We start from the raw sequence: 15,752 nt of genomic DNA on the forward strand, positions 1-15,752 counted from the left end.
AGACAAATATGTACAATAGGATCTTTTTAGCTGTTCCAATGCAAACATAGGAAGATCTATCAATTGATTATGCCTGATGTGCCCAGAAGTGTCTCCTTCCCTATATACCCTAAAAACCACATACTGCCCTACTCATAATTTATCAAGGATACATGAAGTAATGTTTACTAAATTACTAAGTTTCCCCACTAGTTTTCAAACCTCTCCAACAAGTTACTGAGCACTGCCTAAACAAGGGATATAAAATCAAGTCCCACTTAGAATGGAAGAGGATCTAGACACTTGTCACTGTTCTTCATTTACTATTTAATTTTTTAAAATCAGTATCTATTTATATATATACATATATATATATTCATTTTATACTTTGGAGTTAATCCATTACTATTTATTTTTCTGCTCAAACAGTTCCAGCTTTGGCCATCTACAGTTCTTTCAGGTTGGCTATTGTGTCCCTTTATTCCACTGTCCTGGGCTTTTTGTACAGAATTTCCTTACTTCAGGGTATAAGATGTTCCAGGTTCATCTTATACATTTCCTGCCTTGGTGCTAGAGTTCATTATTTCTCTAGAGATGTCTGGTTCCTTTGAGAATGACATTTGAAAAAAAGTCAAATTACTGTGCATATTCTTTGTTACCAAGTTATAATTGCTTCTATGCAAGGTTAGGAAAAATATCTAAGTATACTAATTGCATATATCCAGACATAAATCACATGTATACCTATTCATTTCTATCTGTATTTAGGCTAAATGTGAATCACATTGATGTCTATAACTGTAATCCAATACCACATGGCTCACTCTAGCTCTTTACCCTTAGTCACCTGCAACTTTTCGCTCTAACAGTAAGAAACCTGGCACCCTCATCATTGCCATTCACTTACTTGTTTTTTAATCTCAGTACACAACCACAATAGTTGTAGAGTACATAACACAAACCCATGTAAATACAACTATACTAATATTTCTTTCAGAGCTACACCTATTTTTCAATTTAAAAAACTCAGTACCCTGACACAGCCACCATTTCATACCTAAATTGTTAATCTATTTTCATTTCTTCAATTACTGTGCTGTCATTCATTTTAACAAATCTACTAGATGATCATCCTAGAAAATGGCGGTGATAAAATTTCCAGTTTATCAAAAATACTTTGACATACTCAATTTCACTTCAAAACCTCTCACTCTGACTATAAGGAGGACTCTGTTCTCAATGTAACCCTGACTGCATAAACTTTGAATAAGAGGTTCACAGGAGTAACTTTATACTATACTCTGATTTATACTTTAAAAATAGCATTCTCCACCAAGACATGGGTGGACATCTAAAACTGGATAGTACCAATAATATTAACTATGCTTTTTCCTGTATAATATATACACACAATGCCCTTTTCACTTTAAGCACTTATGATAAGTGTACTATAGCCATAGCTTTTGCAGTTTGTGGTATGACAAATACAATAATTTCCTTTCCCTTCTTTGTAATTTCACAGAATAGAAAATTCAACTTCATGGTAAATCCTAGCAATGTGAGCATATAATCACACAAGAACTTTTCCAAGAAAGCTGTGACGCATCTAATACTCTAATTAGGCCTGTATCTAAAAGATCTGTAAAACTATTAATTCAATCTCTAAGATTTAAAAAATCCAAACTTTACTGGACAAAAGATGCTCACCTTCCTACCCAATTTCAATAAATTTACCTTGAACTGGGTAAGTCCTCCCATAAACTTCAATTATGGGGCAATTGAAGAAATATTCACAGAACATGCTGGTATCAATAGTAGCAGACATAAGAACAATGCGAACTTCAGGATAAGCCAAAACCACATCACGCAATACTACCAAAAGGAAGTCAGTCTATTAAAATACAAATAAAAAAAATTATGTAAGACATTTGGGTAATGAAATATATACACCTAAAAGATTTCTTGTTTTAAAACCATAGGATATTGGTAAAATTCAGTTTCTCAGAGGCTGGCAGAAATGCACGAGAAAAAGTTGCAGTGAGCTGGGGCTGACAATTTTAAGAAACCACATCCTAAAAGTTGTGGGAATTAGAAATGAGTGCCTTATGCCCTAGTGTATTAGCACACACCTATACTCCCAGCAATTCAGGATGCTAAAACATTAGGATTCACTGGAGGTGTGAGACACCGTTTCAAAATTTTAAAAAAGGGGAAAAAAAGAAGAACAAGTGTTACTTGGTTGGGGGAAAAATATCATGGTAAGCAAATAACTAAAAAATTTTTAGTGAAATTTAAATTAGAAGATATAGAACTAACTAGGAACAAGGGAAAAGTCATGGTAAGCCTAATAAACTCAGTAGTTACAATTATTTGTAAAGTTAACTTTAACTTCATGTGTATTTTCCTATCTTTTGCCATTTTTTTGACTTACTACAGCACTGCTAAAATTCACTCTGACAAGTTTTTAAAATCTCGGCATGTGAGTATATTAATGCATTTAATCTTGCCGTCTTCTTTGTGTCTCCTGTTATACATATCCAACTGTGCTTAAGAGAAATGCTGGACTACGTTATATAAAAGTTGAACTTCAAAAAATAGAGCTAAACTACTATCCTAAATGATATTCACACATCTCCACAAGCCAGAAGGAAGAAATCCTGCTAATCCACATAATCACCAACACTTGAAATTTTCATTCAAATTTTATTACTCAAATGCATAAAGCAGTACCTTATTATAGTATAAATCTATACTTTTCTACTTCCCAGTTAAGACTGAACAACTTGGCATATGGATTAGTAAAATCTGTCAGCTTCTATCAAATGCCTGTTCATATCTTTTTTTTTCCCTCTTTTTATAGTACTGGACACTGAACCCAGGTCTTTTCATTTTTGAGACAGGGTTCCTCAAAGTTGCCCAGGCTGGCTTTCAATGGGTCATCCTTCTGCCATAATCTCCTATGTTGGTGGGATTACAGTCATGTACTACCACATCCAGCCTTGTTTTTATATTTTGCTGATTATTCTACTGAATCACTGGCTTAAAAAAAAAAAAAAAAAAAAAAAAAAAGAACTGTTAAGTTTATATATTTCTGTACTACCAGAGTCGAATCCTCTAGCTTATGCTTTTCCTTATAGCATCTGTTGAATAAGCAAGTCATCTTCACTTTAATATAGACTGATATTAACATTCTTCAATGTTTGTGACTGTTATCTTAAATCATTCAGAGTCCAGAACTATGCTGCTAGAGTAACAGCCATTGTTCATATGGACCAATCACATAAAATGTGGCTAATTGAAAATGTCCTCTAAATATGACATAAACCAGACTTTTGAAGAATTCATTGGGGGGGGGAGGGGATTAAAACATTAACCTATTGCAAAACCTGCTCTATGCTTAAAATATTTTAGACATACTGTATAAAATGTTAAAATTAATTTCACTAGTTCCTCCATACTTTCTAAAATGTTATAAACAAAATTACTCATGCAGTTCACATCGTCTTTCCATTGGGTACTGCTATCTAAAAGACGTTTACCATTTTTGAACTAAGAATTTTCAAACTGCATTCCCTTTTAAGTCCTCAATCTATCTGGAATTGATTTCTGTATCTGTCTGTGAGGCAGAGTTCCAATTTTATCCACTTACCCCCACTGGTTTTCAGTACTCTTTATTGAATAATCCACTGCTTTTCCCACTAATATAACACACACCAGTGTTAAACCAAAATTGCAGAGAATACACAACAGTTTGCTTTTCTACCTGTACTATGTCCAACTGTTAACTCATGTACCACACTGAATTATTGTAGCTTCAGAATAAGACCTAATATTGCCAAGGAAAGACACTCCATTTTGTTTTGCTTCAAAAAGACCAGATGTTTTTGGCCACAAATAAGTATTTGAATAAGTATTTACAACCAGTTTATTACGTTTTGTGGAGAATCCTGCTGGAATTTTGATTAGACTGGTTTTGAGAGAACTTGATAATTGATAAAGACTTTCTGTATGTTCTATTCTTTCTTTAGCACTCTATAGCAAATCTTTCCTATAGAGATCTTACAAGTCTTTTTGCCAGGATTTGTTCTTAAGTACTTCAAACCCTACGGCAATATTAGCAGTTATTTTCTATTTGCTTAAAAATACAAAGCATGTAAATGATGTATTTATCCAGTCATCTTGTTTTAAGTAACTGCAGGATGGTCAGAATTTGAATAAACTACACATTGAAATCTTTCAGATGACACATCATATGGTTATCAAACTTCAAATTATAAAATAATATTGTAAGTCAACTTCATATGCATTTCATTAAGGTCCAACAGAGGCAAGGAAGAAATTCAGTTTCTACCTAATTCTGGCCTATCCTTAATAGCTGAAAATATCAGATCTATAAACATCCCAAATGATCATTATGCTGAAATTAAAAATTATGCAACATATAAACTTCTAATGAAAATTAATTATAAAATTCTATCACCTATGTAAGCCATTAATCATTAGCTTGAGTGTTTAATTATGCCAGGTTTTTAAAGATCAATGTAGATATAATTATTTCAAAATAAAATGCCTTTTTAGAATCAATTTAAAAATTAAAAAAGCTTTTATTTTTAGAATAACTGTTGTGAGTTTAATAAAAAAAATGAACAATGGAATTGCTAAAAAGATCATCGTAGTGTTTTCTGAAGTAGGTAAAAGATATAAGCAACATGAAAAGAGAAAATAAAAGCAAGGCATTGTATTTTGATTTCTCAGCATTTAGAAAAAGCTTTAGCACCTTATGGTTCCTCACAATTCACTTACATTAATGTCTCGTTCGTGTATTTCATCTACAATTACATGACTGATTCCTCGAATGCCTGCTTCTAACTTTCTGAGAAGCACACCTTGAAAAGAAAATGAAATCACAAATCAGAGATGTGGTTCTGTTACAGAAAAGTAGTTGTGTATTGAATTAAAGAAGCAAATTTCAAGACAACTATACTTCAATATTCTGCTTATTATATAATTAGCTTAGTAAAAAGGTGATAGTATACTATGAAATATATTTTTCATTGACTTCATTAATTTCCATTACATTACAACAAACAGCAAATAAATTATTCACAAAAAAATACATGTCCAAAGTTTTATTTGAAGAACTGAGACTGGCTCATTATTTCTAGTCATATTATTTGGTTACTTAAATTTTTATTGACAAATTTAACAATATATAAATGCCAATCAAGAAATCAAAACACATTACTCACCTACAGTACAAAACATTATACTGGCATGAGGACGGGGAAGTATAGACTCAAATCGAACACTATAGCCACAGCTTTTTCCAGGCTCTTCTCCTCTCTCATATGCAACTCGTTCTGCCACAGAAACTGCACTGATTCTCCTGGGCTGGGGGAGACACAGAGAGAAAAAAAAAAAAAAAAAATTAAAACCTACAAAATTGGTCACACTTATTAAGGCTTTTTTTTTTTTTTTGGGGGGGGGGGGGGTGCTGGAGATTGAACCCAGGGCCTTGTCCAAGCTAGGCAAGCACTCTACCAACTGAGCTATATCCCCAGCCCCTTATTAAGGCTTTTAAATTATCAGAATAAAATTCTACAAACTTAGTAATTGAAACATAAGCAATAAATGGGCCAAAGAACTGAACAGACACTTCACAGAAGTAGAAATACAATCGAATATATGAAAAAATGTTCACCATCTCTAGCAATTAGAGAGATGCAAATCAAAACTGCTGTTAAGATTTCATCTCACTCCAGTCAGAACAGCAATCAATTATCAAAAATACAAGCAATAATAAGTGTTGGTGAGGATGTGGGGAAAAAGGTACTCTCATACACTGGTGGCACTGCAGATTGGTGCAACTACTTTGGAAGGCAGCATGGAGATTCCAAGGAAAACATGGGATGGAACCATCATTTGACCCGGCTATCCCCCCTCTTGGTATATACCCAAAGGTGGGTAGGGAAGAATGAATAAACTTTGGACTGTACAGAGCTTGGAGTAAGGGGAAGGGTGGTGTGGTTGAGAGGGATAGTAGAATGGGACAGATATTATCACCCTATATACATGTATGAAAAAAAATTTCTTTAAAGACTATCAGTCAAAAAAAAAAATGAAAAAAATAATTTTAAACAAAGAAGCAAACAGCAATGATATCTTATAAACTCCCTAATTATTTTAAAATAGGACAGAATATAGTAACCATTTAATTTTGTAGCACTTATTCTGTATAATTTTGTCACTCTCCCCAACTCTTTCTGGCACTAATATGGATTGAACATATGAACGCTGTAGCACTGAGAACACTAAACATCTCACTAAATTTTTCAGGCTGGCCTCAAACTCACAAATCTCCTGCTTCAATCTCCTCAGAAGCTGGAATTTATAGGTGTGTGCCACCTCACTAGGCACTGTTAGATTTTTTTTTTTAATGATTTGTTAACCAAATAATTCAGTGTATCTTCCAACCTGTTTTCATAAACCAAATGTAAAACAACTTGATCCACCAGTGCACCTTGTAGCTCACGGCTATACATGTTACAAATATATTCAGATAAACTTTGTTCCTTGCATTTTACAAATAAAACCACTGAAAATATCAAAATTATGTGGGAAAGGGCAATTAGCAAACAACGAAATTCATTTTTGTTTTAACAACTCAGTTTTGACATGCTATCTAGGTAATGAAAAAGTACTTTTTTGTCTTGTATGAATTGGTTTTATGCTTCCTGTCACATGCAAACAACTCAAATAAAACATCTGACGTAAGCTTATTGGTAATATTCTGTTTGTCCCTATATAACTGAACTGACTAGAAACAGGGCAAAACTCAATGTGGTACCCTCCGGAAAAGAACAAGAAAAGACTTGGGAAGGATTAAGACCATGAAATGTTTTATCGCATCAAGATACTGGGTGGCTAGAACTTTTACCATGAGGTAAAACATTCAGTCAGTCTTGAGGTGAGAAAGGGAATCAAAAACCACTTTGAGACAAAAAGCCTGGGATCCTTTCCCTAAAAACAAAATGTATGAGTATCAATTATTAGAAATATTTGGGACCAGGAATATTTTAGATTTTAGAATGTTTACATATACATAATGAGAAAATTCAGGGATGGAATTCAATACTTACATGTGTTTCCTACACCTTAAACAAAGACTGGTAATTTTACGTAGTTTTGGTGGACCTGCATTTTGACCATGATCTGTCACAAAGTAGGACAAATATTTCTACTGTGAAGTCATGATGGTGCTAAGTGTTTCGTATTTTGGAGCATGTAAAATTTCTTAAGAGAAACGTAACATGCAGTTGGGCAGTGGTAGCACACGCCTATAATCCCAGTGGCTTGGGAGGCTGAGGCAGTAGGATCTCAAGTTCAAAGCCAGCCTCAGCAATTTAGTGAAGCGCTAGACAACTCAGTGAGACCCTGTTTCTAAATAAAAATATTTTTAAAAAGCCAAAGGTGTGGTTCTGTGGGGTTAAGGCTCCTGGGTTCAATCCCAAACGCCACCCCCCCCCCCCCAAAGAAAAAGGAACTTAAAATGTACATGAAGCCTTAAAACACAAAATTCATTTTGGGGGGTCGGGAGGTAAAGACTCAACTCTCATTAAATATGGACACTGGGTATTTTTCAGAAAAATGTTTTGTGAATGCACACAAAATGTAAAATGAATATTTTTGTTATTTCAAACTTCATAAGGGTCCACTGGTTAAGATTTCCTAACTCAAGTCTGAACCTTCTTAAGGAGCAGTACCTAATTTTTTGCAATGGCCTCCCTCTAAGTCTCAGAGGTACAGGGTCAGAGATACCTGAAGTCGGCACTGGTCATTGCAAGCAAGGTATTATAAAAACAATTATTAAAAGAATCCTAAAGGCATTTTGTTTTGAATCTAGTTAATTTTTACGGGCCTTAATTCATTTAACAAGAAATATTACATAAGACTATTCATTCACACCCTAAGGACATTATGAACTTCAAATGAGGTTTTTAAAAACTCTACTATTGGGCTGGGGATATAGCTTAGTTGGTAGAGTGCTTATCTTGCAAGCATAAGGCCCTGGGTTTAATCCCCAGCACGGGGGCGGGGGGGGGGGGGGGGGAGATGGGATGGACAGGACACTCTATTGTTTAGAATAGATTCTAGAATACAAGCAAGAAAGCATTCAATAAAAGTTGACCTTACTTGGTTTACTGGACTGCCTATTCTTGATCAGAGTAGTTTTTACTCAATCATAAATAAGACTTGATAGGTCTATTATTTGCTAGGGGTTAAGGAAAGACACTCTTTATGTTTAATTCCATGGTCAAAACATCCCTTCAGCATATGGTCCATGATAACTTACCATGTAGAAGATGAGAAATTAGAAAAACACTTTTAAGTTTTTTTTTTTTGGTTTTGTGTATGTTTACTTTTAAAGGACCTAAGCTAGGCACATAACTGCAATCCGGTGGCTGAGGCAGGAAGATCACAAGTTCAAGGTTGTCCTTGGCAATTCATTGAGACCTTGTCTCAAAATAAAATAAAGGGCCAGAGTGCAAGCTCAGCGGTGGAGGCATCTCTGGATTCAAGCATTAGTAAGAAAATAAATAATTAGTAAAAAACTAAAACTGCCAGGCGGAGTGGCCCACACAATCCCATTGGGGGGGAGGGAGGCTGAGGCAGGAGACCTCATCAACTTAACAAGACCCTGTCTTGTTAAAAAATTAAATATACATCTAGCCTAATATCCTAGCACCCTCAGAACTTTGAGACTACAAAAGGGAGATGATCAAATAATGAAATAGCAATAAGCTGGCCTCCAGGTACTTTAATTTCTTACTTAATTTATCAACACACTTCACTGGGTTTAAGAAGTGATTTACTACTTACCTGAGTTACTACGATATTACACTCCGCTGCTCGGTCATTCTGGATAAAGTCATCCAGAATGAACTGTGGAACCTGTGTAGTTTTACCACATCCAGTAGCCCCTCGGATAATGACAACTGAATTTTGACTAATTGCTTCCAGAATTTCACTTTCAAATTTCTTCACAGGAAGTAATTCTCTCTCCTGCAAAACCTATTTTACAAAAGTTACAGGTCAGTGAAACTCCACCTTTACATTAGGAACAAATATTTTTAATTCTTTAACAAACTTACATCTCTATAAAAATATTCACTTCCAATGGCTTAGTACTCAAAATACTTTTGCCATGAACAAATTTTCATCTAGAATGGTCTTTTTACTAAATTTCCAAATAATCTATCTTGTGATATTTTCTACATTTATTTTACTAGTTCTTCATGAATATTCAAGAAGCATTTCCCCTTAAAACTTGTTATATAATTGGCAACACAATGTTGTTTTCTTTTTAAAATACTGACAATTTAAAGAAATTATTTTTGTTTTATATTAAATTCCACTGAGGGGTGAGATCTGTTTCTAGATCTATTATTTATAGCAATTACCTGCAGAGGTAGCTAATATTAGCAGTTTGATGCATATCTTTGATCTACTTTTCTAAAAGAGGCAAAATACAGTATCCATTGTACTTTTACCCATACTCAGAATGTTATGAACCTTTAGGCATCATGTCTAAATACTTCAAACTTACTGCTTGCAAATCATGATCCTGTTCCAACTGGTACATTAATTCATTCTTCAGATCCAAGCTTATTTGTTCTGGAGTAGCCTATAAAATTGGAAGGTAATACTCAAAAAACAATTTTATTTTCTGACCTACACACAGTCTAATAAAATATATTAAAGACCTCTCAAAAACAATTCTGTACTCACATAAGCCAGGGGACCCTCATCAATGTTGCTACTAGTCCAAGGATTCCAGTTGGATTGTGGAGGTGACCAAGGAACCACACCCACTTGATTTTGACGCTGAGAAGGTTCAAAGTGAGCCAATTTCCCAATGTTGAGCATAACTGGCATAGAAGGATCAATAGGCTATTAAAGAAATAAAAGTCCCCCCCAAAAAGGGGGGGGGGATAGAGAAAAGCTGCATGAGTCCGCTAGTCTATTGAGCTGTTCCATACAATATAAACTATAAAGTTGAAAGTATGCTTACTGGGGGCACAATTTCAAGATTTAGCTCTTGAATCACATTTTGCAGTTGATGCTCTAAATCTTGAGAGATGTTAACTCTATAAGGCTCCACCTACAGAAAAAGGATATCATGAAAATGATTTAACATATATACAGGAACACAACACAAACCTACAATAGTGGGAATGAAGACTATGAAACTAATAATAGGTCCTACAATATCCTCTAAACAAACAGCCAGTTTCTCTTTAGTAAAGAGAATTGGTTCAGCTGTGCGCCATGGTGCACACCTGCATTGCCAATGGCTCAGGAGGATCTCAGGTTCAAAGGGAGACTCAGCAACTTTGTGAGACCTTGTCTCCAAAAAAAATAAGATTGGGGAGATTGGAGACTTAAGTCTGCGGTCAGGCACCCCTGGGTTCAAGCCCTGGTTACCACATACCCCAAATTGCTTCAATAATTATTAGATCATTATTCACTATGAATAAAGGCCATATACAGATTAATAGCATGACCATTTTAATTTACTGATATAATAAGATTTCAAGAACTATGAAATTAAAAAGATTAACTTCTTTAGCCAAACATAAAATGTAAGCCATATTTAATCTTCCTACATCTCACTGGCCTATTAAGTCTAAAGACTCACTGTTTCTCCTTCTTTCTTCTTTGTAAGTCCAGAGTAAGCTTCAATCACTCCAAGATGATACAGCTGTCGGACAAGTGACAGGGCACAGGATTGTGCTGCCAATTTCTTATTTGATCCGTGTTCACGTGCAAAAATCCCTGTAATATAAGGTCAGGATTTAAAAAGGCAGAAATATAAAATGAAAGAAAATACAAGCAACCCAGCACTTTAAAAAAAAAAAAAAAAAAAAAAAAATCAAAGAGCACATAGGCCATAGGTTCTCAATTACTTTATTTCCTAACCAAATGTTAATTCCACACAACTACTTACAGACTAAGTAAACAACCATTGATTACAGGCTTATTAAGACATATACGTCAGCATTATGAAAGCAAATAACCTATTTTAACAAAGCTGTCATTATTACCACCATGAGACATTAAACAAGGGAAGTCACCACTTTCAACATTTGAAAAGAATAAATATTAAACAACCACTAGGCATGGTGGTGCTGGCCTATAATCACAGGGAAATTAGGTTATAAAGTATGTAACCTGGGAAGCTAAAAGTGTTTCACGTGCCCTGATGTAAATGAATGGCTGCTGAGGGGTTCCAACTAGTGTGTTGGATTTGGTTTGAGAGAAATAGCAACTGACCACAGCATTAGACTGAAAATATCAGTCACACTGTTAAAAGAAAATAGCAATAGACAATATAGTTTCTTCTGTAGTATCATTTAGTTTTTAGATGACTACAAAGCAAAGGGGCCCAATGACTGCTTTCTATTCACCTGACTTAATCCTAGTCCATATGCTGATAAAATTTAGAATGCATTTATTCTCTTTTCCTTAACAAAGCTCCATCTACTCAAAATAACTTATTTCCCACATTTAGGATAAGAAATTTAACATCTGATGAACCACTCGAAAGTTGACACAATCAGTAAGGTTATCTTCTCCTAAATTTTTATCAATAGTGTAAGTTGAGAATTCTCAAGCTGGAACAATCAAATCTTAAAACCATTTCTGTCAATTTGCAGGTAAGTAAATTAAACCCCAATGATGTCAGGTGTAATTTATTCAAGGTCACACAATACCTACTAGTAACAAAACCAGGTACATGGGGTTACTACTTCATTTTTATCTTTCAAGCCTTGCACACTGTCAGCCTTAAACTTCACTTCTAAGAATCAAGAATATAGTGCATCATATTTTTGCCTTTTTAAACTTCCTTAATGAATAACTTCAATCTATTTCTCTGGGTAACTCACATTTTCTTCTTTTTCTTGGTACTTGGTATTGAACTCCCGAAGCTCTACCACTGAGCTACACCAGCCCTTTTTATATTGACAAAGGGTCTCAAAGTAAGTGGCTGGATCACATTTACTTCTCGAATTTCCGACTCTCATATTCTAGGTAGTAACTATTAGGCTTGTGATCCAATGTGCCTTACTCCTAAAATTTCACCAAGCTATTTTACATGAACTGAAGAATGTTTGTATGTAGAAACACAAAGACTTCTATTCATTCTATCATTATCTTACCTTTTAAGCATTACGTTAGCCTTTTTTAAAAACATTTATATTTTCCCTGGAAGAAGATATTTGGGTCTAACACCTGGCCCCGCCACTACCATGGGTAGTTGTTACCTAGGAGTTCATCTCCATGACAAGACAACTCTCATACTGTGAGTCCCCTTCCCTCATCCACATCCTCTCCTTTAATCTAAGCTTCAGTTATCTAGCCCTCCTTTGAGTGTAGTACTTGCTCCATTTATTGCTCCTATGCTTCTGCATGCAACTAAATTTGTTAGTTCTTTTCCTGTTAATGAGTCTAGTTTTATAGTCTCAAAATTAAACCTTCATAGAGGAAAAAGTAAAAATAAAACTTCCCTACAATGTTATACTATATTATGTGCTCTTTCAATAATACAACTCACATATATGTGGCTTTCAAGTTTTTAATGTGAGGATTTCTCCTATATACAAATACTTAAAAACACCGAAGAAACAGTAACACTTACTTCTGCCCAGCTGCTTGATATAAATGGTCATTTCTGCAATAAAGCTCCTGTAACAACACATACAAACATGGTTAGGATTTTCACCATCAGAAATAACTAAATCCAGGTCTCTCAAGTCAGGCAGGCTTTCCAACTGCTTTAGGCAAATCTTAGCAAAGGAACATTCTAAACATTTATTTCTGTCCAATCCTAGAACAAAGTATGTAAACTTCAAATAATATACAACATGGCGTAAGATATTTATAATCAAAGCTGATGAGCCAATGGTTCATGGAAAGAAAACGTTAGGGTTTCAGATTCTATATTTACTTACTCTTATTCCAAAAGCTGGAGTCTGAATAGCTAGAACACATTCAATGAAAAGGAATTTTCCACTTAAGTTGGAGCCAAGAAATAGAGTAGGTCCCAAACTCTTCAAATTATAGTTATGATTAACTTACAATTCCTGTGTATAGGCCACTTTTTTTGGAGGGTGGGATGTGGGGTGGTGGTGCTGGGACCATAGGCAAACCACCCTTTAAAGACTACACTAAAATGCAAACTCGCACGTGCACATACACTAAGGCAGGGTTCCAATATCTTCCTGCAGTTGGAAGCAGCCTTAGTAACAAAAATTTAGCCTGTTTACATGACATTTTCTTAAATCAAGTCCTAGAAAATAAAACTTTACATTATAGCTAAATGTCAAGGGATTCTATGGAATAAAATTAGATTTTTACACAAGGGAAAAAACTGCCCTTTGAAAACTAAGCATTCTAGTCCTTTCACTGATCAGGCATATTCTAAACTTGACTGTGCTGTGAATAAAAGGTTAGGTAAGGCTTAAGAAAAAACTGTTAGACTCCTTCCTATATCTCTTGTGAACTGACCTTCAGGCACAGCGGCTTCAGGGATCAAAGGCCACTGGCTTTCAGGGGAACAACATCCACCCTTTCATTAATGACACCGATGACAGTATGTTTCTCAGCCAGGCTTAAAGTCAGCACTCAATCTCATTCTCCTCCACCTAGGGGGAACAGCGACACCAGAAATCAGTTTACAATAGTATCCCATGTGATTGCTTAGTTCAGCCTAAGCAGCAGCACATGTGTGTATGAACACAGACCTCTGGTGTTGCTGTCTGTTATGCCTTTTAATAAAGGACATACAAAGAGCAATGCTGTCCCAGCTCCCCCAACTGTCTCTGCCTCCTACATTGTCATGTCCTGAATTCTTTGCTTCTCTGGATCAGAATTTAGTAAGATTCTAATATTAAAAAATATTTGCAAATAATGAGCTTCAGGCACACTTAGGTATCTTATTCTTAAAATCACCAAGTGCTACTAAGCCCAATCTGTTCAGGACAATTTATTAAAGAAACGAATCATTGACAAGTGTTATGTATCATTTACACCCTTAGGGTTTCAGAATATCTGACAGCAGAAACAGAAATATAGTATCTGAGAATTCAGGACTGAATAAACAGTGGGAAGCAGGAGGAGCCATGCTCTTATCATTTGGATTGAGTCAAAATTTCAATTTAGTAGTAATTATTTTAGGGTTGCTAAATGCATCCAAGGAAAAAACCATTGATTTTCAAGGAAATATTAGTAATTTATTTTGGTAATTTATTTCATATAATTATGGACAGCAAATCGAATCATCCGGAAAGTTTCCATTACAACTTCCCCTCTCTTCCAATAAAAATAGTGCCCCCAGAAGAGACTAATCCATATGAGCCTTCCTGGGAGTAATAATTACTACACCCTGGAATGCTCTTAGGAAGAACAGCAAGCAGGCTGAGAAACATACTGTCACATTAACAACTTTCCTTTATTTTCAGTTTTATACATTTAACAACAAAAAAAGTATGCTAAACCACATACAGCCCTTAAATGCCAACAACAAAACTCTCAAAGCTGGCGACTTTCAAACTGAAACGAAATGTGGATCGAGATGCAATACAATTGACTCAAGTATGAAACACAGGTAAGGTAACGTGACCAGTTAAATACTTAGAACTACTTCTAAGGATACCACAGTGAACAAAATTGGCACCTCTGGCTGGTTTTTAACTCAATTAACAAGCCACTACTAGTGCCTGTAACTTTGGCCACTCAGATTTAAATGCAAACCTTAGAAGTCTAGCAGCACAAACGATACAAATGAACTACTTACTACTACTAGTAGCTGTAACTTTGGCCTCAGACTTAAATGAGAACCTTGAAAGTCTAGCATCACAAAGATTTTGCAGAACTTCTGACAGAGCTAAACCACACCACAGTAAAATGCAAATTGCAAACCAATGATCATTTTTCTTGTGTGAAGTAATTTCTTTCCACAACTCACTGCTGATCCACACAACCAGTTAACACAATAGAACACATTCAACAACAAATATTCAAAACAACCTTAACTTGCTATAGAAAGAAAGAGCGAAACAAGCAAACCTGTTGTGATCGGGACCCACTTGGGTGTATTTATATTCTCCTTGGATCTTTTCTTTCTGGAAATACTGGTTCAGACGAGCCTTAGCATTTTCCAAGGTCCAGTTTCCATGAAGTCCAGCATTTAAATCTACTTCTTCCGACTCTAGAGTCTGTGGAATCGGTGATAATTAAATTTGGCTGCACCAATTTTAGTGCAGTTATGCATACTTAAGACATAAAAATTTTAACAGTATCTCCTTTGTACCATCTTTTTAAGTTTCTACCCTTACTCAAAACAATCAGAATCAACTGTTAGTGCACCTGAAGGTCCTACTGTCTAAACAAGCTATTGTATAGTATTGTATACTGTATTTGAACTGTTCCAAAGATATCTGACAATTTTTTGTGCTCACTACTTTAAGTATATTAAGAGATATAAAAAGTACTGTTTAGATATTTTTACCATGTGATTATGAAGTGAGATTTCCTAAGGTGACTACATTTCCTATAAAGCAGATGAGATCTTTATATTATCACCAGGATAAGTAGTTTTTCTAAGAGGCAAATTGACCAGATTTAGGTTTATTGTAATTTCTGTAAACAAAGTCTTAAGTCTGCACTTAAAAGATTCACTGAATTATTTACTTAACATCCTAAACCTTGCT

The 15,752-nt window shown here is 35.0% G+C and overlaps 1 protein-coding gene across 4 annotated transcripts in view; it reads right to left on the reverse strand.

The window, feature by feature from the left end:
- The window catches only part of DHX9 (DExH-box helicase 9), a 40,579-nt gene that overhangs the window by 14,203 nt on the left and 10,624 nt on the right, over positions 1-15,752 (reverse strand). For 3 of the 4 annotated variants that reach the window (XM_079106944.1, XM_079106945.1, XM_079106946.1), the window contains exons 6-15: positions 15,109-15,257; positions 12,680-12,726; positions 10,679-10,815; positions 10,052-10,141; positions 9,769-9,930; positions 9,587-9,664; positions 8,860-9,051; positions 5,229-5,370; positions 4,783-4,865; positions 1,714-1,870 (exon numbers count right to left, since the gene is read on the reverse strand). In XM_079106944.1, coding sequence (XP_078963070.1) covers positions 1,714-1,870; positions 4,783-4,865; positions 5,229-5,370; positions 8,860-9,051; positions 9,587-9,664; positions 9,769-9,930; positions 10,052-10,141; positions 10,679-10,815; positions 12,680-12,726; positions 15,109-15,257 — 1,237 coding nt within the window. Of the gene's footprint in view, positions 1-1,713; positions 1,871-4,782; positions 4,866-5,228; positions 5,371-8,859; positions 9,052-9,586; positions 9,665-9,768; positions 9,931-10,051; positions 10,142-10,678; positions 10,816-12,679; positions 12,727-13,548; positions 13,686-15,108; positions 15,258-15,752 lie in introns of those variants that run through there. The other variant, XM_079106947.1, reaches the window with a different exon arrangement.

Source organism: Sciurus vulgaris (assembly GCF_902686455.1).
Source record: "Sciurus vulgaris genome assembly, chromosome: 12".
Taxonomy (NCBI): domain Eukaryota; kingdom Metazoa; phylum Chordata; class Mammalia; order Rodentia; family Sciuridae; genus Sciurus; species Sciurus vulgaris.